At 38.2% G+C, this 26,969-nt stretch overlaps 1 protein-coding gene across 11 annotated transcripts in view; it reads left to right on the top strand.

The window, feature by feature from the left end:
- COBL (cordon-bleu WH2 repeat protein) overlaps nucleotides 1-26,969 on the top strand; it is a 183,842-nt gene that overhangs the window by 131,408 nt on the left and 25,465 nt on the right. For 10 of the 11 annotated variants that reach the window (XM_063399241.1, XM_063399258.1, XM_063399183.1 and 7 more), the window contains 2 exons: nucleotides 2,858-3,028; nucleotides 26,350-26,659. In XM_063399241.1, coding sequence (XP_063255311.1) covers nucleotides 2,858-3,028; nucleotides 26,350-26,659 — 481 coding nt within the window. The remainder of the gene's footprint in view (nucleotides 1-2,857; nucleotides 3,029-26,349; nucleotides 26,660-26,969) is intronic. The other variant, XM_063399232.1, reaches the window with a different exon arrangement.

Consider the following 26,969-nt stretch of genomic DNA (forward strand, 5'->3'; position numbering starts at 1 on the left):
GAAAGTCTGGAAATGAGTGTTTGTATAGTACCTCTTTTTTTTTTTTTTTTTTTTTTTTTTTTTTAAATGGCACCATTCAGAGAACTACAGGGTAGTAAAATGTAGATAACACTCATCAGATGATGGGAATATTTGGCACAAAGTTTATAATCAAAAGCACTAGCCCTGGGCCTATTCTGGGCCTTGAAGGTCATGATTGGTTTGCTAGTAAATGAAAATACAGAAATAGTAAATGGAAATGCTGATAAACAGAGATAGACCAGACAATACTGAATGCATCTTGAAGCCATGAGGTTCTGCTAGAACCAGAGTACAGTGAACTTGGTTCCGTGTTCCCTCATGTTTATAAAGCCTGAAGACATTTGATTTTCATATGGTCCTCCAACAGTTTGACATCAACTGCTCATAAAAAGTTGTTGGGTTTTTTTTAATTGTCCTCACTTTTATCACAAGTCAGTATCTGATGATTCTTTAGCTAATCAGTAGAAGAAATGCTGATGCTCTCAAAGGAATGCCATACGTACCTAGACTCAACAAAAGAAACTGTAGCTTCAGCTGCATGTGGTACCACATTTGCTCACACAGGAAAACTGAAAAACATTCTCTTGGACCTCTGTATTTATCTGCCTGGTAGCTTGTTCAGATTGGTGAGAGCTTTGCCTGAGTGAGGACACCAGGATTATGCTCCTAGCAAGCAAAGTGATTTTATAATGGATCAAATTATGAGATAATGACCCCGCATATTGGAACTCATTTTTCAGTACATTAAGAGAATCATTCTTCAAGTGCCATAATGCACTCAGTGCACTTCAGTTCATGCCTTTGACCTCATGTTTCATAAAATGCCTAAGACATACAGATATGACATTCTGTCATACATAATTGCTTACATTACAAATGCCTCACAGTTTAGAAAGAAACCTCTTGGCTTTATTCCAACATTTATTTTCAGTAAATGCTTCACATTTAATGCCTCAGCATTTATGTAGCAGCAGGAGTCCATTATCATGTGACATATTCAACTCCACTGACATCTCTTATTTAAACGCTCTAAGGGCAGTGTTATTGCTGAGCCATGTAACACAGGAGTTTTCAGAAAATGGGCTTACTTTTAATCACTACAGATGTCAAACTCTACCACTTCTCACACTTTTCCCTACTACTAGTCACTTTTTGATGACATTTGTTGCTTTAACTTTTTACAAGTGTTCTTCCTTTTTTTTTGTATTGGTGTTTAAATGTTACAGATGAGATACAGCAGAGCAGAACTTCTAGTCTGTTCAGTAGGGTGTACATAAGTGCTTGCTGGCCAGACTCTGCTCATGAGGGATTCTGTAGTATCGTTTGCTTTAATGGAGCCTTATTATTTTACACTGACAAAGAACTCGTCCCACAGTAGCCCTGTCTTCAGTGCTTTTTGTTTCCTGCTACTTTCTTGAATGAATGTGTTCATTAACAAGAAAAAATGTTACAGCCAGAGAGGGTTGGTAAAACAGCCTCTCTTCAGGGCCCTTGCAGGGAAACAATGAAAAAGCACAGATGGCTCTGAAAGCATGAGAGAAAAGCTGTGAAAAAAAGCAAGACTCTAGTGAGGGGAAAAAACGTGCTGCAAGAAATAGTCAGCCACATGATCGAAAAAGTATTAAAGATACCTGTGTAGCTCTCAAGTTAGCCATGAAAATCAAAGCAAATATCCTATCAAAAATATTCTCAAACTGATAAATTCCCTATAGTATTCAATACTGAATCATTTATTGTGACACCATAGTATTGTGCCAAATTCCCTCAAAGCAGTAAAAAAGGGTTTGCCAGCATTAAATTGTGTCTCTGGAAGATATTCCTCTGGAAGCTAGTGATTCCTGAGTAAAAAATCATGATGGTTGAATCTTTTTTCTTCCCTGTTGGTGCTGCTTCCCTCCTCAGCAGCCCCAAAGCACAAGCTGGAGAGAGTAGGAATGGATCAGACCAAACATCTGTCTCTGCTGGCATCCATCTTCAGCAGTGACCACAGCACATGCTTGAGGCAGGGTATGAAAGCAGAATGAGCAGGCAGTGATGGTTCCTCAGAGCACTTTCAACCTCCAAGGACTTTCCAAATAACAGTAGCTCAAGTTCTGCACACTACAAACTGGCAGCAGCTTTTTTAACATTGAAAGTGGTTCACAGAGTACAGTGCAAAAATGCATGTATTTGTTTAGTTATTGCACAGTGTTGAAATAATCCCCCAGACAAAGTTATGGGCATTTCCTTTGATAGCTTCAAACACTATTTTGCAAAAAAAAAAAAAAAAAAAAAAAAAAAAAAAAAAAAAAAAAAAAAAAAAAAAATTTAATCATCTGCTTCTCCACAATGTCAAAATAATGAAAACTGACTCAAAAAGAAAAACCGAAAACCTGTAAGATACCTACTTCAAAATAGTGACCTAAGGCATCTTCCTCTTTCTCTCAGGAAGAGTCAGAAAAAAACCACATAAATTATCTGAGAGGTCAACAAATTCAGGCAGTTTGACACTTTAGAAGATAAAATAGAACAATTTTTTCCCATTTTCTTACACAACTCCTTTTAATTATTTTACTTAACTATTTTTTTCCATCCCTATGCCTGCCAAAACCAGTGATTTTAAGTGTTCTTTGTAATGTCTCTGTATGTGCTGGGCTCAATTCTGGTCCCACTGGTGTTGGTTTAAGACCCACCTTTTCCTTCTCTCTTAATTATTTGGATGTAAATAAGAGCAGAATTAGATCCAGAGAGACTTTGGATGTGGGTAAGGGAAAATCAATGTGTTTTTTAAAAATAACAGTGAACAGAACGATCATGATCTTGCAATGAAGTAACAAGTCAATTGATCCCCCTGTAGGTGATGGACGGCAGGTGCCACAAAAGCCTCCTAGGGGCACCACTCGTGGTCCCCCCCAGTTAGTGATCCCCCCACCCCCACCTTACCCTCCTCCTGGCAGTGACATTGTGGATCCAACAGTGTGTTACAGAGAAGCAGATGTTACAGCACCAACACAGCTGGTACCTAAACGTATGTTTGAAAATATATGTATTTTCATTTCCATTCTTTTGATGATTACTCTCAGGGGTAGCTTTTCCAGACTTTCCTCTCTGCTCTTTAGACATCCATGTCTTTTTTTCCCCCTTTTTCCAGCCTGTTGTCTTTCAAAATGTCCAATGCAGTGTAACTAATTAATATAAAGTAAACAAAAAACTTGTTTGAAGACAGTTTTGCATGTGATACCTAGTCACTGTACAGATGCATTTCAAAGTAACCATGAAGCTTTGTTGCTTTGGGCGACTGAAAAAAAAACAAACTATTGTCTTGTATTAATTCCCCAAGTTTGGTTTTCTGTACTAACAATATTTTTGTCTCCCCAGAGACGAGTTCCTTTGAGGGTCAATGGGTCTATCAGTCTAGGTTAAGAACTACAGTGTCTTCCTTAAGAAAATTAAACCATTTAAAGGATCTGTAAACTGTTAAAGGCCTTCCTGTCCTAATGGGTACATCTTTCTTGGCATCTCTGGGTAGTCCTTTGTGTGCTCTTCACCTTGGGGCATAACAGTTATCAGACAAAGTACAGTATTTTTCACATTGTCGTGTACTTGTGAAAAGCATGTTTTCACGCTGCTTTTTCATGCTTATCCATCAGCTGCCTTTAAATCTTTGTACACAATCCAAGTCTTTGATCATGTATTACGTTCCCTGTGGGCTTGCCCTGCACACCCATGTAGAGCTGGTAAAAGCAGCGAAGCTCTGCACGTTATGACATCTCATGGAAGCACTTCCTTTGAAGACTAGGAGGCTGCTTACTAACCATGGGATAGAGAAATGTCTCCATTAGCTATAAATTGACAGAAGGTCTCTTTCCAGGACCTTATGTTTACCAAAAGTGCTCTGCAGGTCTCAGTTACTCTGATATATTAATACAGGTGTGTTTGCTGTTGATTACCAGCTAAATCTAAAACATTATTTTTCAAATCTGTGGTGAGGAAATACAAATTGTTAAGTTTTATTGGAGCTAACGATGGAAATTAAGGAGATTATACTAACAGAAAACCTGAATCTTATTGAGGATTAACCCTAAGACATCTTTACCAACTTATGCACAGAAATCATATCATACTTAAAATCTTTTTGTTCTAGATACCATCAGCTTGCCTACAACATTTTCATTATTAAAATTCCATTATGGCCTTCCTTGCATTAATATTTCTGCTTCATTTAAGTTTCTATCAGTTATTTTGCAATGCTTTACTGATCTACCTTGGTGATCAAATATCCTTGAATCAATGCAGCCCTGATGTAATCAGTGTGATCATTTGCTCTTAAACAAACACAGTATCTCAGCCAAAAGGATTTGATTAAGCTTGTACATAGAAACATAATATGAATTTTTATTGTCCTCAATTTACTGAGAGCAAGAGCTTAGTGGGTGCTTATTTTAGAATTAAAGCATCAGTGTTGGAGAGGGACAAGTTTTAGCTCTGTAATTATGCTGTCCTACCTAGATGAAGATAAGTGTGTAGATTAACATAAGAGAGGCATGTATAGGTGTACCCATGAGAGACAGCAGCACGTAGGACAGATGCTAATTAAATTGCCTAATGCCATTCTGAAAGGTGCTTAGATACCATAGCAATTGAGCTGTGTAAGAACAACGTTTTGCAACAATGTGTTTTATTGCCTGAGAATGCCTCGAGCAGTGCAAATAAGATTTGGGCGGTAGATTCAAAGAACAACAAAATTTTCAATCTTCCTAACTCTAAACTCAGAAAATGTGTTTTCTCGTAGAGTAAGGTGCGGAGAAAGATAAACTGCTGATGCCAGCTGTTGATAAAAGACATGTTTTTTTCTGAAGTCACTCTCAAAACAGCTTTCCCTGATAAAAAATTGTGGTCTTCCTTTGCTGGGTGGGTGACTGTCAACAGCAGTAGGTGTTCCATGAGAAAAATATCCCATTTAGAAGTTAAAATTCTCTGATCATATGGAGTTTAAATGCTCACTCCTTATGATCTGCCACTGTCTGTGAAGGACTGTCCTTCCTTCCTTCCTTCCTTCCTTCCTTCCTTCCTTCCTTCCTTCCTTCCTTCCTTCCTTCCTTCCTTCCTTCCTTCCTTCCTTCCTTCCTTCCTTCCTTCCTTCCTTCCTTCCTTCCTTCCTTCCTTCCTTCCTTCCTTCCTTCCTTCCTTCCTTCCTTCCTTCCTTCCTTCCTTCCTTCCTTCCTTCCTTCCTTCCTTCCTTCCTTCCTTCCTTCCTTCCTTCCTTCCTTCCTTCCTTCCTTCCTTCCTTCCTTCCTTCCTTCCTTCCTTCCTTCCTTCCTTCCTTCCTTCCTTCCTTCCTTCCCTCCTTCCTTCCTTCCTTCCCTCCTTCCTTCCTTCCTTCCCTCCTTCCTTCCTTCCTTCCCTCCTTCCTTCCTTCCTTCCCTCCTTCCCTCCTTCCCTCCTTCCCTCCTTCCTTCTTTCCCAGCAAACACACAATTGTCTCTTTGTTCTCTGGGAGATAGAAGTTGAGGTAGTTTCATTTTATACAGAGTGGTGGAAGTAACTGTTCATTGAGTTTTCCAAATTTATGCAGAGTGTAAATAATTCACGAGTAATGCCTTTAGTAAGATACTTGAACTTTTCTGTATCAAATGGTAAGAATCTCTTCTACCAACAAGGGTACAAAAGTTTCTCACAGTTTTTGCTCTTGAATATTTTTACTCTAATTATGTGACCCTTTTCTCTAACGTTTAGTCTGGTAGAACCTTAGCTGCATGTGGTGTGCATGTTTAAATTGATGTGTTTATGGGAGTCTTTCTCCTGCCTTATCTTACTAATCAGATTGTTCATGGACTTAAGATTGACTGTACTTTGGGAATGCAGAGATGGAGATCGTTGCATGGTATTTGGTTGTGTCACATTGCTTGTGAAGTTCCAAATGTGTGAGTTGATGGTAAGCTCTGTGCCACTTACCTGGGGTAAAGAATGTACATAGTGGAAGACTGCTGCACCTAGACAAGCAACAAAACATGTTGCCTTGAAATGTCAGCCAGCTCATTGGAGTAAATTCAGTATTCCTGTGAAACTCCACGCTAGCTCTTTATTTGGCTAGTTATGAACTGTCATTAAGATATGCAGTAAGAAATTAAAAGCTCTATGGGAAAGAATATACAATTCACCTTCCTGCAGAATGAGATCCTGAAGTTAAGTTTTTCACTCTAGCAGTGGGTAAAGTACTAGTGAATTCAGGGCTCACACTGGGTAAGGGCTTGACCACTGATTGATTTGTAAATTCCAGAAAGTGCTCTGTCACTGAAGAAATGAAATCATGATTTGAACCTGTCCTTGTTTTTATCTATAGATCAAAAGAGTCAAACATCACTTAATTAGGAGGTTTTTAAGGGGTGAAGGAGTGGGTACACTTTTTTATTTTCTGTAGATGACATGCATACTACTGGTTGATGAATAAAACCAAGTTAATTTTAAGGTGCTATGAGAACAGTAAAGATCTTGTCCCTATATCTATTCTTTTTTTTCATTATATTTCTGATATATGGACAGGTAATACAAGCCAGTTGACAAAGGCAATGACAGTTTCACAAACTGTACAGTCATATTTCTTCAGTCACCTCAGATACATATCTAGTCTTTCACAGGGCTAGATTCTAAGAGTTGGGTTTTGTTAGCTTGAAGCAAAAATGAGTAGAAACACAGAGGAACCTTCACTCTCTTACACATGGCTCTAAATCAGCAGAACTGAGGCTGCTGTTCAGGGAGTTTTGCTGGCTTGTCATGGTACGCTGCTTCATAAGGCATGTGTCAAGCGACCCAGCCTTTTCTTTCTCAGAGGTGGTCTTTAAAGCAAGAATGCCTGCAGGTGTGCCTTAGGAGGCTTTTATTGCCATCACTACTCTTACTCATTCAGGCCATCTGAGGCTAAAGAATGAAGTTGAATTTCCAATATCATCTATCTTGCTTCTTCTGGAGAATTAAAATTCAGGCCAGGTAAAGCAGAATTCATAGACATACTGTGTATCAGTAAGTATTGTGCTGTTAGGATTGAGTTAGCTTGTGCATGAACCCAGGGGGTTAGTCTCAGGCATCTGCAGGATTCCAAATTTTAATACATGTGCCCATGCACCTACACCTCCTTTGGGCATCTGATTCTTTAATGTTACTGAGCATGCTAGCCATTCTGCTGACTGACCTACACAATACTTATAATTTTATCCTTTTACTTTTCTCCCCCAACAGTTTACTGTTGTGCATCATTCCCTTCATACTCCAAGCGTGTCTGACAGGCCTCTTCCTATGACCTTCATACTTCTGAACTCCTGTTGCCTCTGCTACCCTGATTCTTCTGTTGCTTTCCTTCCTCCCCTGCTGGGAAAAAAAAAACCCTTTATTTTTGACTGAGATATTGCCTTCTTTTCTTTTTAAAGTCGCACATTTTCTTTAATTACTATTGATTATTTTTGGCTGTGGTTCATACTCATTTGTGACATGTGTGCTCCAGAACTGATTGGTGTGTTATATAAATCTATATTTCAGCCTCAGAAAGATTATCTGTCATTCTTTTCCTAAAGATTCTTTTTATTTTGAGCCATGATTCGATCTGATTTGGTGTTGCAGAAGAGTATGTTCTTGGGACAGGGTGCCTTACTTTCCATATTTTTCAAAGTTTTAATGAAAAGTTTATAAAAACCTTTTCTTTGTTTTTTCTTTCTGTTACTCTAGGTATAAAATTTTGTGCTCTCTATTTGTTCTATTTGTCTTTTCTTGAATCTATTTTGTTCCTTTGGAGCAAAACTAGAACTGGGCATGGCCAAGCCAAGTTGAAGTGCAAGATTCTTTCTGTATCTTGGCTATTAATCAAGCTGTCAAGAAAAAAAAAGAAACAGGAAGATCTGTTGCATCTATAAGAGGCTTAAAAGGAGTACCAAGAACCAATACTAAATGCACTGATTCATATTCTTTACTTCTGCTTTCATCCTGATGCTTAATATGAGTAATTTTATCTTGCTGGAGACATGCTGTGGAAATCAAGGTGTGTGTTCTATTTCTGTAACAAAAGATGCAAACACTGTTTGCTCAAGATACATCTCGCTCCACAGGTCTCCTTTTTGCACTTGTACTAGGAATAGTCAGTGAGTTCTAATTAAAATGTCATCTATAGGTTTGTACTTAGCAAAAACTTCTTTGTGCTAAAGGAAGTTCTTCATGAGAACGGCCCATAAGACATGTATTTTTAATAATCCTGAACTACAAACATTCACTTTATGAGTTGTAATGTAATGGTGCACACACCCAGAACTATTCTGACCTCACATGTACTGTGCTTTAAGACATTCATGTTATTTAAATGAGTGACTTGCAATACATGACTCTAATTTAAATGATGAAAAATTATTGTTTTACCCTCAAGCAAATAATCATGTTAATCTTGGCTCCTTTCCAGGTAGGCAAAATGGAGAATAAGAAAGCAAAGCATTCCTAGACATAATATGAAATATGACTAAAATGGGGTTTGACAGTTTTTAATACAAATATGATGTGTAGTTGGTAAGTTTTAAGTGATTCTTTAGAAAGTATACTTAGTACCCTAAGGGTCATCTAATAAAAGTGGAATAGATTTGAACTCTGTGATCTGTCAGGTACTTTGTAATACCTTCTTAAGACAGGAAAATGGTTTAATTGTAAGTCTTCTCTCAAACTAAGAAAAAACCAAACCAAAACAAAACAAAAAAAAAACCCCACCAAACCGAGCAGATGTTTACAATGTAAAGATTAAGAACATAATTTACCCATTCTCATTACTCTTATCTGCATTCTGTTTGTAGCTCCACAGAGTTACATGGCCCATAGAATTCAAGCTAGTGTAAAATAATGAAGTGGTTGAAACAAAGTGTTTTGTATTGACTACAAAGTGCTGTGCATTGTCAAAGCAGTTCTTTCCGTTGACACCATTTTCACTGAAAGGTAGTTCTGTTTTCAACAAAATCACATTTTTAATGAAGAAATCTCCTTGCTTTGAAAGGATACAGGTATGGCCTCTCTCGACATTTTTGGCATGTTTCCTACAATTAGCTGTCTCCTTTCAGGTAGCCTCCTCAAGCTCTTAAAAGCTGTAGGTGAAATCTCAAAAAGTTCACTATTTACATTAAATTCACCTTTTCTTTAATTAAAATGCAAAATTTACCTCTAAAATATGTTCAGGAGAATTAACAGTTTTTGTGAAATTCCTAGGTTAAATATTTTAAAGAACAGCTTAAGCTAGTCAGCTCTGCCTTTCAGGATTTTAAAAGGATCACTGCTTATGTTCACTCATATTTGTTTATTATGATTTCATAAGTTACAGATACATATATACTATTAAATGTAACTTACAAAAAAAAAATAGAAGAAAGATTTCTGTGTCTTTACAAGAAATCATCCTAGTTATAAGAAATTATACTATGATATTAGTATAGTTTGAAACCACCCAGTACTGTACGCGGTGTCAGAAAAAACTTCCAGTGACACTCATGAAATCCAAATCTGTTGTGTGGAATTGCACAGATACTCTGTCTCAGAACTGTTAATTCACAATAGCATGTGTGCACAGAGAAGTTTAAGCAAAGCATGATTGCAGGACTGGGAATTCACTGGAAGTTTGGTTCATAGCACCAGCTCAGCCCTGAGGCACTGTCGGGGAATTCGTTTTTGTTCCAAGCTTCAGCTCAGGATTTGTAACAGCTCCTCAACTTGGCTTCTGAAATAAAATGGGTTTTTCTGTCATTTTCAATAACAGGAAGAAATATCAGTTTAGGTCTCTTTGATGGAGTCTCAGGTCAGCAGTGATGTGAAAGGACATCGGCTTGGTTTTACTCCTTTTATTTTAACTTTGGAGATGTTGGAAATGTAGTGAGAATGACATGGAAAAGTTAATAGCAAGTAGACCACTATAATAAGTTTTTCACCGAAATGCTATTACCAGCGTTAGTAAGAAACACATTTAGTATACTCAGGATTTGCCTGCACTACCAAACAGCCTTGTTCAAATGCTGTTCTTCATATTAAGATATCTAGAGTAAAAATCAAATAAGCAATTAAAAAAAAAAATCATTGAGCCCTTTCTGGAGAACAAATATATGTCTTGATAATTTATAAATCAAAACAAATTCCTGTCTTACAGCTCCAATGTTAGTGACATTCAGTGCTCTTAGGGAATAAGGACAGAGGTATAATTTATGATTAAACGTATTCTGATTAATGTTCTCAACACATACGAAATCCAGTGAATTAGAAAGAGATTAAGCTTCGTGGGGCACAAGATTTTACTGAAATCCTTTTGTACTTTGGCCACCAGAGGGAGCCGGTGTTGTCCCAGATTCACAGTAGGAGAGCAACAAAGGATAACACTAGAAGTGCATTTCAATCTGATAGATCTCACACAAAGTTTTTCAGGTTTTAGTTTTGAAGTCTTTTTTTCCCTACAACATAAAACAAATAATAATTTTTTTCTAGATTTTCTTAAAATAAGTTTCATCACAAATAAGAAAGTGAAGATAAAATTATATTTTGAGGTGATGCCACTGTGATGGTGTCTTCCAGTTTCAAGCTCAAATTTTTGCTCTAAGCTGTCTCAAAGTGTGGTGGTATATTGGGTTGGCTATTATATTGCATAGATATTGCCTATGTATCTATAGCAAGTGTGTCCAAAGTGTGGTAATTAATGCATATGGTTGGTATAGGTGCTTAAAACGTGTGTAAGTGCATGGGAGTAGGTCAGGTTTAGTGCCAGCATAGAAAGACTGCGTTCTGCTAGGTGGATCTTATCATCTTGAGTCTTAGAATTTTAAAATCATGACCAGATCAGTTTAGTATCCATCTTCTTTCACAGACAAATTACTTCATTACCAGCAAGTCAGTCACTTAGAGACTAAAATCTCTGATTTTCAAAACATCCTTAAATTTCTTTTCTACATATAATACTTTAAGGTTTTTTCCTTACAGTTGGAATCTTTGAGAATCAAAATGAATGTTGTCTTTCTTACTGGGCAGATGTATTTTTTTTTTCCTTTTCTAGTAACAAGGCTGTAGAATAATTCTAAACTTTGAACTCATTCCATTTTTATCTTCAGAAAATGTGCTACTGGTCCAGCACTGAAAATTATTCTGGGCAGGTAAAATATGGAGATAAATAGTCTAAATATTTGAATGGGAAAAGGAAATATTTCTCTTCTTGTTGTTTTTCAACTGGCATTATTTAAAGCTGTCTATAGTATCAAGAGTGCTTTAGTAAGTGCCAAGAGAGAATAGTAGAGAAATCATCCAGTTTGAGTTGTATGATGAGTTGCAAAGGCTTGTGATGCATTTGTTCATTAAACATATGGCCATCCAATCTATCATATGCCCTTCATCTGTCCCTGTATTCTGCTTTTTTAAAGTAGACTCTGTGGTCATGATTCTCATACCCTCATCATTTATGTTCACAGCCAGTTTAAGCCCTCCTTATTGTTCTGTCCCAGTATAAAAGTGCCTCTTTTTGAGAGCTGGGCTCTGTGTGTGTATGTATGACAGCAGTTCTGTCTTCTGAGCTTGGCTTCCAGTCACTACCATGACTCTCAATATATATTTAGTACATGCAGTAGGCACCATTTAACGTTCCATACAAAAATACATGTTATTTTAGAAGACAGAATGGAACTTATTCCATCCCTCGAAAATTACAGCCATGTTGTTTTCTGATGTCATTGTAAAACTATTGACTCCCTCCTCAAGGACAGTGAAACAAAATTGATATCTCTGTTTACACTTCTTATTCACAAGCTTCTGCTATAGCAGCTCTGTGGCTAGAGAAGTCCACTATTAAAATTCATAAGAAGTTGACAAAACAAAAGGTGACGTAATTAGTTCTTTGTTTATCCAGAAGAGCTTATAGGTAATTCTGATTTTTGCTGAGGTGCATAAGGGGAAAGGTGATCCTGTATATTTCCCTGGAAGAATCCCCTGCTATATTCTTTTTTTATTGCATATTCTTGTGTGGTGCTCTGGCACCATTTGCTAGTGGTAAATGTCTGTTGAAAGCATCAAATCCAAAGAAAGAATTGATGACTCTAGAAGCTGGCAACATACTGCATGAGTATCAACTACTGAGTCCTTTATATTCCTTGAATGTACCCTGAACAGGAAAGATTTTTCTTTCTGTTCACTTCTAATAAGAAAACAGTAAATTTGAGTCACCAGATCTGCTTCATTTTCTTATGCATTGAGAAAGTTCAAAGGAAGGAGACTGAGTCCTGGGTACAAACACTAGTTGGAAAGTGGGGGTAATTTCATATGCTCTTACATTCCCCTACACTATGATGCCTGCCTGTATTGGAAATAAAAGATATGATTTTGTAGACTTTAAGCCAGAAGTCAGTCTGACTGTAAGGGAGCACCATCAATTTGAATAATCAAAGAAAATATTTTCTGATTATATAAGTATGGGACTGGAGACTGGACCCCACTGAATCAAATAGTCTTTCTAGACTCATTTCCTAGTATCTAGATTTTTAACTGGCTGCTTACCTATTTATGTAGTGTGGAATAAACCTGAGCCTCCCTTTTCCCATCCTGACTAAATGTCAAGACATCTCTCCTCGTAATTCCCTTGCAGACCATCTTTGCAATCCAAGTGATCTGTGGATAAACTGGGAATGTATCTTCCAAGTGAAACCAAATTCCTTGTTGTCCTCTTCCTTCGTCAAAAGAAGGGCAGTTTTAACTTCAGGAGCTCTACATTTAATAACTGAGTGGCATCTTAGACATACTCTGCTGCCCGTGAATGGTGGAATGTGAAGGGTGAAAGTTGTCATGGTCACACACACAGAACAACCAAACAACTTACACTTTATCAGTAACAAGCGGCACTAAGCATCTGTGTTCAACCAAGTACATGCATGTGGTGCAAGTGTGTGTGTGAGTACTTTCGTCCTGGGTGTGAATTTGAAGTTATGCCTGGTTTTCACATAAGGTGTGGGCCAAATCAAGCTGGAAGATTGGTGCTTTAAGTGGCACTTGCAGTGCAAGATCCTGCTGATTCAAATGCAGGCTGTGCTCATGGAGCTGCAGTAAACAAACTGTTGAAAAATTTTCTCTGTTCCAGGTAGGTGATGATTCTAATACCAAAGTGCTTTTCCATTTTTAGAGATGCTCATATTCAGCTTTTCGTACTACCACTTCTAAGTCAGTAAACACTGACTAAAATGCCTGCCTATTTTCTTCTAAGAAATCGAGAATTCTGGCCATGCACGTTCACTTCTGGGTTTTCAGGCATGATGGAGCAAAAGACTGAGAACAGAGACAGCTTCTCTTTTGTCAGCTCCTTTTGTGGATTCCATAATTGGCTCCTGGCATGGATAAAATAATTACTTTCTAACCTACCACCATAAGCAAAGGTAGGGTGTAATGGAGGACAAAGACCTAAAAAGAAAGAAGATGGAAGAAAGAATGAGAAAGGAGGATTATGACAGACAATTTTTTTTTCTTTTAAGACTATAGTGATTAAAAGGTGAAAATAAAGTTGCTAAATATATGGTGCCCTCCTATAAACAGTGAGACTGGTAGGGGATTATTTGCTACTTGTTAGAGCAAAAAAAACCAACTAATTTTTCCACTTAAAGCATCTAACAAAAATTATTATTGTTTTCTGATTTTTAAAACATGTACAGAAGCATTTTTCTTTTCTCTCTTTTTTTCTCAATTTTTTCACTTGACCAAAAGGTAAAAACTAAAAGGAAAATATTATTACAGTTTGTAAAAGCACAAAACTTAATGAGGAAATAGTTTCAACATTTTTTTCTAAACTATGTGGAAACATGCAAGAGATCTGTTTTTAAGGTGTGTCTATGGATGAAACAGTCAAGATTTGAATAAATATACTTCTTAAAACATTAAAGAATTATCACAAATTATGTAATTTGTGTAAGAAAAAATAATTACTGGCTTTAAGTTCAGTATAAGAGCTTTGTTTATTTAACTTTTATTCATAAAAGATGGAGCATTTTGTAAGGCAAACAAGCTCTTACAGATTTGTTCTCCAGGAAGCCTCACAGTGGACTGCAGGACTGTAGAAGGGCCACCCTATATAACTTCCTGCTGTTGTTGGAAGTAGATGACACTTTGGGGTCCACTTCATGAATGTATTGGTATCTTGGTTTTCGTCTGAAACCCTTTTAGGGTACTACCAGCCTCAGACTGTTAAATCAATGCTTAGGAGTGATACAATTATTTTTTACCAAGTAAAACTTATGCCACTGTTCCCCCCAAAAATAAGAAATGTCTTTTTTTTTTTCCCAGAAGAGATCCTATTCCAATTAAATACAGTGTGCATGAATATTTTATTGATTACTTATAGTTTAAAACTCTATTTTTTCACTTCTAAAACCCTTCTCTGCTTGCCTGCAGAGAATTAGAACAATATGCTGATTAAATGACCAGTCAGTTAAAGAAACTTAGAGGTTTAAGTGTCCACGTTTTCCGAATGAAAACATTCAGGTTTAAAAAAAAAAAAATTTAAAAAAAGGCATGCATATACTGTAATTTGCTTGTTTGCTCCACTCCCTTGTGGACATGCCCAGCTTCCTCTGTACCTGGCAGCTTTCCTGTTCTGTGTTCATCATGCTAATCAATGGGATTCAGATGTTTCTGAAATAAAATCATTTGTCTTCAGTCTGCTCTTACAAAGGACACAGACTGTACTAGAAAGTCTTTTCTTCACTTTCAGAGTACATTAAATACATGCCACTGTTCATAATACAAGGTTTTGGCAATGTATCGATTGCTTTCTTTTACACAAAAAATCCTTGCACAGGGAAACTCCTTGTGGTTTTTTCCACAGACTTAAATTAGTGCCTGTGAGAAAATTAGCAGGCTGAAAGCAATTGAGACAGAAGTCTTTAAACTTTCATGCTGTAATGGGAAGAGTAACAACAAACCACCAGCTTGATTCTGTACTGGTTTGATAGGGGCCACTCTAAGGTGAGTGGTGAGTTTTATAATACCCTGCTGAAATTATGAGCAATCAGGAGAATTAAGGTAATATTTGAGCATTACTGTACAAACTGTACTGTACAAAGTGCAACGGTGGCCAGTCACACCTGCTAAATTTTTTTCCAAACACAATTCTTGGGTAACGGTTTTAGGAAAAAAATTAACTGGTTCTTTGGACTTTAAAAGAGAGGATCCTTTTTTATTTTAATAGTCTTTTTGTCTTTTTAATTAGAGATAAGAACAGGAAAGATAATAATAATGAATAAAAAGGGTGAAAAATAGATGGCAATTAAAATCCCAGGACCTTGAGGTTCTTGCTTTTCAAAACCAAAAATTTTGAGAATTTTTCCTTTCTTTTTTTCCTCTTTGTTTTCTTATTTTCTTACCCCAGACCTCATCAAGTAATTCCTTAAGCATTTCTTTCGAACTTGTGTATTAATGACTGAATTCTCTGACATCTAAACCCCATCACACTTGGGGTTGAAGTTTTGCTATGGTTCGTAGCATCCTTTCCTCAGTATCCCGGGTAGATAACAGAAAATGAGCTTTTATGTCAACACATATATGAAGAAAGTCTCTGCGCTCCGTCCTTCTACCTCTTCATTAAACTTCTGTAACTGAACTTCCGATTGTTATCCTACCTGACTCATTTAGGAGAAGCTGGTAGCCAGTTTAGAAGTTACTGGAGAGTTTCATAGACAAGCTTAAAACCTACAATAAGGTGACCTTCTCAGCCTAATTTGAAGAGGAACTGATATTAAAAAGAAAGAAACTCAAAAGGCTTTTCCAAATTTCTCCCTTTTGTGCTGATCCTATTTAAGCCTATTAACTTAGGTGAAAAATTCCCCAAACTACCTTGCCTGTTTGGAGGGTATGATCATAGCAAACCTTCAAATTCTAGAAATGGCCCTGCTCCAGCAAAGCACTTAAGCATGCTTAATCAGGTACCCCATTATACAGCATGCACATTATTATTGAATGAACTGTGTAAATGAAAGCCTTAAAATGCTTCACATGAATAAAAATGCAGACAAATTTTCCCTGTGGGGATTCATCCCATGCAGGAGATATCTGCAGCTTTGCATTTTAATCAGTGAACGGTCTGATCCTGCTGCCATTGAAGTCAGGGGCAGAACCTGACTGCCGCAGCGGAAGCAGGATCTGATACTAACAGCGCGTAGTATGGAAGGGGAAAATCTTTTCCAAGTGGGTGTTCAGATGATGACCCATTTCTTGCATCAGGCTATTGTTCACCAGAGCACCAGAGATGGCACTGCCATTAACATTTTACTATCCACGAATCAGTACAAAGCGTAACAACCAGTTACCGCTCTTGCATGTTTGCATTTCTTCAAGTTAATAGGGAAAGAGAGCTCCAGGGCAAAGCATGATTGATGAGATAATTGTCTTCACACAAGGACTGTGGAAGAGCAGGCCAAATTCAGTTCTGACTTAAGTATTTCTATCTTTGCTTATGTCTGAAATAATCTGATGTAGTCCATCTGCTGCCAAAGAGGAGTGGTGGCATGAAAGCAGTGCTCTTCTGTGAACACTTTGTTCTCTACTTTTCCAGTATTCCCCTTCTTTCTAGGCTCCCGGGGAGAGCTTCAGTGTGCAGTGCTGGAAAAGATAACTTCATGGATACTGTGTGGAGGTCATAGTATCAAAGAACCATAAAATGGTTTGAATTGGAAGGGACCTTAAAGATCATCTGTAGTCTTAACACCCCTGCTGTGGGCAGGGAAACATTCCATTAGACCAGGTTGCTCAAAGCCTCATTCAACCTGATGTTGAATGCTTCCAGGGATGGGGCATCCATAACTCCTCTGGACAACCTGCTGCAATATCAAAATGAAGAATTTCTTCCCAATGTCTGACCTAAACCCACCCTCTTCCAGTTTAAACTCATTCCGCTTTGTCCTATCACTACATGCCCTTGTGAAAAATCCCTCTCCAGTGCTCAGCAAGGAGCTGAAAGGTGCTATGAGGTTTCCCCAGAGCCTTCTCTGCTCCAGGCTGAACAAACACAGCTCTTTCAGCCTGTCTCCACTGTAGAGAATCATTTTCATGTCCTCTGGACTCACCCTCCCTGCATTTGATTCTTGTCCCGTGCTGTGGTTGCTTGGCTATGTCTTTGTCACTGAAAAAGAAGTCTGTCTTTGCTGTAATTCCAAAGAACCAATTGCCCTTATGGGCCTCTGCAGCCTGTGTGTGCCTATTTCCTGCTAGTGTAGATCCAGGGGTGCCTGGCAGTGTTTTAGGTGGAGAGTGTGATTGGCATGCACTCTCCTGGGCCTCACTGCTCTTGGTTTGCCCTCATCCCAGCACGGGAGTCTGGTCTTCAAAGGGCCTTGGAAACGTTCTTTGAAAATGATACGATGCCCTTGTGGAGAGTATCACACAAGAACCTCAGGGAGATACTTCATGTACTCCAACCCTCATTTTCTTCCCTGCAAGAATAAATTTTTCTTTGCTGGGCAGTTTCAGAAGGCAGCCTGCTTTAGTGACAAGAAGTGTCCACTGCTCAAAGTAGTGTCTCACTGGGTATATGCTTTTACTGACATAATTGGATGTCTTACAGCTCTGAGAAGTACAGTAGCAGAGTAATCTGGTGCGTATGTGCAGTAAAATGTGTTATAACTCAGAAAAGAAAGATGCTCTTCTAGGTTAAAATATTTCTGGAAATATAATTGCCAAAGTAAACCACCAACCCAAGTGTATTAAAAAGCCTCTTGGAGACAGAAGCACATATTCCACTGATCAGGAGGTCCAAGAGCAGTCAGTTAGCTTTGTGTCTTTATACTATGGAGGTGTTTGAAAATGTTTTCATATCTAGATTTGGAGCTAGCTGTAGAAAATCTGTGCAATTATTTACGTTATTGGTGGTTTGGCTGAAGTATGTCTTGGCCAATTAAATGGAGTCTTTTTGTGCCATTGTAAGGTAGGTAGTTTGTCCACAAAACAATTTTCTCAGGGCTCTGTCTGACTTCAGGTTATACTAGGGTACTATTCTGTAAAAAGAGAAAGAGATGTAAGGGAAAATGATGGATGCACTGATGAGGGAACTGGAGGGTTCTGCAAGAGTGATGAAGTCCCATTTTGTTAATCATCACTCCAGCCTGGTTTTTTTGCCACTACTTCCTAGTAAATCTATGTTGATAGAAATTTTTTTTTCTCAGTTGTGTGGCAGTAGTAGAAATGCTTCTGACAAAGTATACTTTGTCCCCAAAACTAGAAGGCAGCTGTTCAAATTTTTTTTATTTGTATGTGTGTAATACTAATGGTTTCAGTACAGTGATTATTACAGGTTGACCTGGTTCTCTTTCACTCTTCCTAACTTTTAAATCACTTTTAATTAGAAATAAATACACAGCTGTGAGTGGAGTGGTGTCCCTGTACTATGGAAAGAGTTCTTAAATCCCACAAGAGTGCCTGCACATATGTGTACGTGTGCTCATTTTAAGGTTGGGGTTTTGTGTCTCTTTGCTGAGTTTGCTGGCAGACAGTTGCTGGGCAAGGAAAGGATAATTGCAATGCAAAAGTGTTTTATGTTTTTCTCCTGTGGATGATGCTGTTAGTACAAAACTGCAGTAGAGATTTTACGGAATTGTTAACAAACTAAGGAAAAGAATGAATTGATGCAGAGTGCACAAGGGGAAGAAGATATCGAAGTTCAAAAAGAAAAGTTGAGCAAATGGCCTTTTTTCTGTGGTCCTAAGAATCACCTAATAAAACATTGTTTTATTGCATAGGTACACTAATAATTTCTGGTTTTAATAATGACACTGCATATGCTTTTCAAGCAGTTTTATAGAGTGTGTTCTCTAAGGTGGCTCATGAAAATCACCTTCACAGTCCATTTGTTTAGATGCTGCAGGGTGCTTGAGTGAAAGCCGACCACCTCTGAAAAGGACGCGAATTGCCAAAATCTAATACTTAAGCCTGATAATTCCCAGCAAAAGGGGGGAGTGGGTTATTTCTTCACCAGGCTCATTATACTGGGCAGTCTCTGGTTTTAGATCTATATTTTCCTGTCCTGCAAACACCTCCAAAGAGCCCTGTTATTTAACACAGCATGTTGCCAGTGTTACACGTGGTGTTATGAAGTGCAAGTTTGAAGTTATCTATAATTGCTCTTAAATATATTTCTGTGTTATTTCCTTCCTCTAATTATCTGTTTGTTGGTAGTCCTTTTGAACTATATGGATTAGGCATTCTAACCTCCCCTCACCTAAAGTAAGGGACCATCTAGAGCCCTGAAATCACTTTGTGATTTCATTCTAGCTTGCTGTTCACCTCAGAAAGTGATAAAAAGAGATGAACAACTCACACTACTGATTCATTTTCCAAAATCTGTCCTTCCCAAAGTCAAGTGACAGTGTTCTCTGGTTAATCAAGGAAAGATCTACTTTGACACATGATCCTTTTCCTGTCAAAGAGCATTTTACTCTTTGCGTTGCTTTTATGACATCTGATCCCTTTGAATAAGGAAGGCTAGTTACTGGCTATAGTGTAGACTTGTCAGAGAGTCCAAACAAGGCTTTTATAAAAGCAAGGAGCTAGTAGGTTCAAGAGGGTGCCAAAAAGGAGAGGATGAAAAGCAGTTCAGCAATAGCAGCAGCATTCTAGGTCAAATGGGCTTTGCAGGGGTCAGAGAGTCTTTTTCAGTCACTGAAGAAAGGATTGTGGGAAAGAAACAGGAATAATAAAGTCCAATATGTTGATTTTCCCCTGTCTGAAAATCTGTGCTGCATTGGTTCAGAAATTTTTCTTTGCTTGTTTGGCAGGTGGCAAAAATAAAGGTCTGAAATGGGAGAGGGCAGCAGACACTTACTTGCAGGGGTAGCTTCCTCTGGGTCTTCCAAGAGCCAGCAGACATTTTAGGTAGTGTTGTTTTGCGAGAGAGAGACTTGACAATTGTTTTCAGTATATGTTTGAAAGGAAAAGCAAACATTAGTGCACAGGTCTTCACAGCTGCTTGTACATGGGAAAAACAATGGAGGGACTGGAACACTCTTCAGCTCTCATTCCCTGGCTTGATCCTATCTTGTATTGCCTTTGGTGTAGGAAACTCCATTGCCAAAAAAAACTTTTTTGAAAGTTACAATACTTTTCTGTTGTGGTATCAACTAACAACAGACAAGTTTAACCCCAAGGGAAGTGCTTAACTACCCAAATTCATAAGGCAGGTTAAATGAGTCCACACTGCATTTATTTTTCTACCATAGAAGAGTTGACTTAGGTAGCTGAGTTAACTGTCATTAGTTTGGGATTGACTATGGAAATGCTGAAGATCCACAGGGTGTAACTAATAACATTCCATTTGTATCTTTCTGTCTGATGAGACATGTCCTTTGTGAGTCTTTCGTTTTTTGTTATTGGCTAACATGTAAAGGGATGGATTTACTTCTGTTTGCGGGTTTGCAGTGAGAATGACTTCAATTAAAGAGCCTATTGGAAAACATGAGGATGGGGCATAAGACTAGGAAGAAGACTGAAAATATCTCATTATGTGAGACTGGAAGTCGCATGCAGGGCTGTGTGAGTCAGCAACGTGCCCTTGCAGTGATGAAGCAGTAACCACAGGCTGGGTTACACTAGCAAGAGCGCAGCCAGAAGATCACAGGAAATTATTATTCCCCTTTACTTGGCTACCATGAAGCCACATGTGAGTCCATTGTCCAAAAGTGAGTCCAGTTTTGAGTTCTGTGTAACAAGATACACCAGACACACCAGAGCAGAGGCAACAGAGTCTGGCATCAAGGATATACATTAAGGTGCTGAGACATCAGGGCTTGCTCTGCCCTCCCCTGCAGAAGGGAAGGGTAAAGAGGGTTTAAATGCTGTCATGCATCTAAAGGAAGACGAAGGACTGAGACAGATTCTTCTCTGAGATTCGCTCAAAAACATACGACTGCAACAGTGACAAGTTGCAGCAAGAATTCTTTTAGGTTGACATTAAAATAACGTTCTTAAGTGGGAGAAGCATGAGACGCTGCCCAGGAAATGATTCATGATTTTTTCCAGAGAGGCTATTGGGTCTTCATACTTGGAGATTTTCAAAGCTAAGCTGTTCAAGGCCCTGAGCTACTTTGTCAAAGCTGGAAGATAGCCTTGCTTTGAGGAGGACATTGAACTAGGTGACCTCCAGCGGTTCTTTCCAAATGAAACTGTTCTGTGATTCTGTGACCTAAATAAACTAAGCCAACATTAAGCTGCTCTATATCCTTATTTTGGAGAAGGGCTGGCGCTGCAGAGCATGGTACCTCAGGTCAGTGTTTCCTGGCCTCTTTCTGAGTTTCTACAAGGCTGTTCCAGAAGTTGGGAGAAGAGTGCTTTGGAACTGATCCATTCCTCCACTCCTCTAATACTACTGTCAAAGTAGAACAGTGGTCGTTTGTTTTCTTTTTGTTTCTTTTAATTTTTTTAAAGAAGAAAGTGTGCATGTAGGCTCAAATATGCTAAGAAGCATGCTGAATTTAAATAATTTTAATTATGATGAGGAGAAGACTACCCATTCTGTTTACTGCTTTATCTACTCACTGAGTGATCTTTTAACACTTGTCTCTACATACAGATTTTTATCCATGAGCAAAATGAGTAAAATGTAGCAAGAACACATTGTACCTGTGTGAAAACTCTGAAGCTAATCCTGTGTTCTCCGTTTTCGTAATCTCTGTAAATAATTGCCATAACAAATGTTTTCCTGATTCTTCCAACAGCCTTCTTCCAAGGGTATGAAAAAAATGCACAGTTTTTTAGTACTGGTCTTTTGTGATGGTCTTAACTTTTTACTGCCAGGACGAATAATTAAAGCAGTGTTTCTTTCTCCTGCTAGAAGCTTTAAGTTCTGTCAGTGAAAGAATTATGTTCTAATTTGGGGATCATTATAAGAATTAATATTCTTTAACATCATGAAGTTTGTGGTAATTTTTTACAACTTCATTATAATAGACCACTTGAACTACAGCAAAGCAATTTTAGTCCATGAAAAGAAAGTTCTTTGGCAATGGAACAAATGATGAAAGAAGTTGTAAAACAATTACCAAGCTCTTAGCAAGAGTCAGATGAGTTAGAGAAACTCTGCATCTCTAAAACAATTGTGAAGGTTACTCATCATGTAAGGGTTGAATCAACTGTTATGTCTTCTGTCTGTCTTTGTTGAATGTAGTAACAAAACATCAGCAGTGCTTTAAAACCAGAAGGTCACAGCACTTCCTGAACAATTACACCCTGTGCCCATTGGACTCAGAAGGAGTGATGACGGGCTTTGGTGACTGATTTTTTAAGTCCAAATGGGATAAGCATCTTTTGAACACTTATGTCCAATTCTAATCTAATTCAAATTCGATGGTGGTTATTTTCATAGTAGTAATCAAAGTGAGTATTTTACCCATGGAAGTCTTCACATATTGAATTAAATCTTCATTTTTGAAAGTGCTGATACACGTTGAAGCCAAGTGAGGTTTATCTGTCTCCCCATCATTGGCATTCGGGATGAGTAATGTGTACATATATGCGATATCAAACTGCACGAGTGCAGATACAACTCCTCTAAACTCAGAGTTCAGTGCTTTCCTAATTACTTACAGGCTATTGAGATTAAAGCAACAAGATCTCTTTTGTGTTAAACAAGAAGCTCACATTCTTTACTTATGAGCTACTCTCCTCTTTCCCTCTTGATGATCACGGGTAACATTCCTGCAAACAGACGTCCCCATCCATCCCTCTCTGCAAGAAAGCCTTTGTAACTTGTGGTTGACCTAATTGTGCAGCGACAGCACTGCTGCTGCAAATCTGGGGAGATCCCTGGTACAGCACTCATGTGGGCTTAGCAGTGTCTGCAGCCTGCCCAGGACATAGGTAAGCAGCAATGCAAGACTTTGAAAGACTCTCTTCAGTTTCATGTGGGGGTGAGATGTTCCATAGAGATTTTAGAATAGCTTGGAGACCATGGACTGACTTCTACAGGCTTTTCAATATCACACACCACCTGATGCCAGTGAATGGGGTCACATTACTGAAAATTGTTATGTATTCGAAAACTCAGCCTTCTGTATAGAAATCTTTCAATACTATGTTATCTATGGAAGTTGTTATTTGTGTGTTCAGTCCTGAAGTACTCTCTGAATACTCTTTCTTAACCTGGATATATCTGCATGTGGTCCTGAGGCTCAGAGCCTGAATTTGTCTTAGTGTTATGACAGAGGAAAAAGAAGAAAATCCTGGGATTTTTCTTTATTCGACCAACAAAAATCCTCACTAGCACCATCACTGTGTTAGTGTAAGGTAGTTTTCTGCATGTGCATTCCCTTTGAGGAAAAAAATGCAAAACTTGCAAGGTAAAAGAATCACATCTACTACTAAATGTTATCCTGTTCTCCTTGGAGAATTAGAAAGTGTAACAAAGTATCTTCTGTCTCCTGAAGACAAGACCACTCAGTAATGTTGAGGTAGGCTTTCTTCATGTCATGTGTCATTACCTAGTAATGCCCATCCCATCTTCAGTTTGCACCAGTGAAGACTTAATCAAGCATGTAGGAGGAAGAATTGTTCTTACTTAATCCATCTAAGAATGGCCCACATTTGAAACAGGGGTGTTTGAGTGCTGCTCCTAGCTGAAACAAGGTTGTTAACATGACACAGAACCATCACAGTCGTGTTTTATATGTGTGCTTTCACGTTCAGACAAGTAGTGGCAATCAAAATGGTTTGTCTCAGCTAATAGCTCTGTTCAGTGCCGTGTGTTAACTGTGTTAAAAATTCATGAATCTTCTTGGTGAAGATAAAAAATAGGGAAGCACTTTGTCAAACTGATAGGCTTGAAGAAAGGGGAACACTTTAGTTTTGCTTGAGCTTTGGGAATTTAATCACTGAGTAGAAAGATGTCTATTTGTATTTCCATACTTTAGGATAAACTGATATTGAATGAGGAGGTTCTTACTCTGGCCTGGATGATTCAGCTGCCAAGATCCAGACATAACAGAGATCAATTTGCCTGTGGACTGTGATAATAAGAGATTGGTTTTAATTTTGTTTGTCAACATGTGGGGACAGTGGGCTGGGCCTGGGGATCCTCCTGCAAAGCAGGGAGAGACTTGAGTGTTGTTATTACTGCAGTAGGCAAGTAGGGTTCGGGGACCAAAAGGATCTGAATCCTTGAAGAGAAAGATGCAGGAAATAGTTGCAGGCAGGCAAGAAGAGGATGAGGAAATGCAAGAGACAGCGAAGGAGGAAAAGGCTGCCGCCCTCATGTCAGGATCTGGGAGTAGGTACTTGGCTGTAAATTGCTGTGCCAGCTATAGGATGGAGGTCATTTATGACATCCATGTGACAATAGATTTGTCATGTATTACAGAGAGATCTCTTTGCATCAAGGTATATATACTGCATTGTGCATTACTTCAAAATCTTCCCATGTGCTTTCACTCTTCAACTTCCACTCTATAAATTGATTTCTTTGTTGTCCTGCTTTGTCCTAATTTTAACATATTGTAACTTTACTAATGCTTGTTACTGGGCCTTTTTTTTGTTTGTCTAAAAGCCAAAAAGCCATAAACTCATACCAGTTTGTTCACTGTCGGTTTTTGTGGGGTTTTAATATTTGATGTTCAATGTCAAAATACTCATATTTATCCCTCATGTTAGTTTTTTCCTAACTGTAGTTCTATGATAAGCATACAACAATCCATTCAGTGACATACACTTTATTCCTGTAATTACCATTTTAAAATGGAACAATCTCTGAGACTATATCCAGAATTTAGAACTAATGTTACAGAAAATAAGGTCAAAGAAATCAAAGAACCTTGCTTCCAAAGTTGCAATAGAGTCTTTGGATCATCTTCCATCATTAATATCAATGCTTGACAGCACTTAAAAGTTTAATCATGATTTGTAACCCTCTGAATTTTATTGGTTCTGCTGTCGGAAATCAATTTCAGTACTTAATGGCATCTTGTAACCTCAGTCAAGGAGAATGTTGGCTTGATTTTTGTACTAGTTTTGTTCAAAACTTCACTGCTATATCCTGACAAAATTGTTCCTGTGACATTCTTTGACACAGTTGTTTTCAGTTTTCTGACTTAAAGAAAATACTTCTGTGTATACAACATAATTCAGAAGTATTTCTCTCTGTTGATCATTTTTATTGAGCTATAGCTTCATGTATTCTTCAAAAAGTTGTTGATTCTGAGCCTAAAATACAGTGATGTGTATGTTTAATCTTATTCACGTATTGCAGACCTGGGACTTCTCATGTAATTAACATCCACCACAGGTGTCTGGAAGATCAGACCATAAACTATTGTTTAATCTTCCTGTTGCTTACTGAGATTCAAGAAGAGAATGGAGCACACTTATAATTCCAAATTAAACATTTAGATTAGTCTTTACTGATTTCTTTTGATCAGGAAAATTGTGTTCGGGCATGATTCTGTGTTTCGTCACTCAGTAATTTCAGTCGTTGAAATTATTGACCTGGTTGGGAGCTCTCCTTTAATGGCCTAATTATGGGATGAAATTGAGTACATTTCTTAAGAGAAATTGGAATTGTGTTTTTTACCAAAAAACACAAGAAGGGGTAGCTCAAAGGAACCAACTAAAACAGGCTACAAAAAATTACACTCCGTCTAATCTCTTCTCAAAATTTGCAGCTTTTAATAGAATTAAACATGCAAAGGGTGTATCCCTTGATGTCCTTTATAAATAACTAAGCATTGGAGAAGTTTCTGTTTAAAGTATGGTACTGTCTACTTTTCTGTACACTTATTAGGAGATTTTTGTATGCTTTGAAAAATAGAAAAATTGAAGGGTCATAAAATCAGTGACACCCACTGGGCCAGCAGTAAATCTATTTTATCAATTAAGTGTCCTGACTGGACATTCCCCAGTCAGGACACTTAATTGGTAAAAAAGGTGCCCATTTTTTTTACCACAGACTTATTATTGGAAATGTCCTCTGTTTGGCATAGAATAGAAGAGAAATAATGAGATTACATTGCCATAAGGAGTAACAGGAGTGATTTCTTGAACCACGTCATTTAAACTTTAGTCTAATTCCTGAAAAAATTGTCCCTGGAAAATTGTTTCTTCAGAGAATTAAGGAAACTGATTTGCTATGGAAGTTGTAAGACCCAAACCCTACAGGACCAGCATAGCAAACCACATCTCTAAAAGCAAAGTACATAATTTTTGTCACTTTTCAAATCGTTTTGATCTTATATACAAATATTGAGCGTCCTCCCTCACATTTCTAATGCATTTCATGTGGGTTCTTCCAATTCCAAAGGGACTCTGATTTATGTACTGATGACTTCCAGCTAACTTTCCTTGTTATATTTCATTTAGAGAGCCTGCTGTCTACACACGATAATGTTTATGTAGTGGATGACACAGTTCTCGAGCTATCGGAGGTGGAGGAGACAGCATCAGAAAGCAGCTGTTTTGCATCAGAGGACACCACGGAGGACTCGGGTGTTGTGAGCTCGCCATCTGACATTGTGTCTCTGGATTCACAAAATGACAGTATGAAGCTGAGAGACATCAGGCTGGTCAATGGCTACATGGACCCAGCTGAGGCAGATGCAGTGTGTGGCACAGAGCGCCCTGTGCAGAGCGCTCACGGCGACAGCGTGGGACCTGACAGTGCTCCACTGAGGTAAATATTTACTTGCCACCAGCGCTTGTCCTGGTAGGGACTCATTTAAGAAAACCAACTTATACTTTCTTCTACTCTTTCATAAACCAATGCCAATGCCAATGCCAAGTGACTCCTCCCAGTGAAAAGCTCACTGCCAAATCCCCTCGAGCGACATACTTGTAGCAACAAGCAAAGGTCACTTTTTTGTTTGAACTTGTAGTTATATTTCTTGCAAAAGGCTGCTGCCCTCCAGAGTTGATTTCTTCAAGGAGTCTGAAATAATTCTGTTACAGTTTGGTTTATTTTCTACTTCTGATAGCACCTGAAG

The sequence above is a fragment of the Prinia subflava genome, chromosome 1 (assembly GCF_021018805.1).
Source record: "Prinia subflava isolate CZ2003 ecotype Zambia chromosome 1, Cam_Psub_1.2, whole genome shotgun sequence".
Taxonomy (NCBI): domain Eukaryota; kingdom Metazoa; phylum Chordata; class Aves; order Passeriformes; family Cisticolidae; genus Prinia; species Prinia subflava.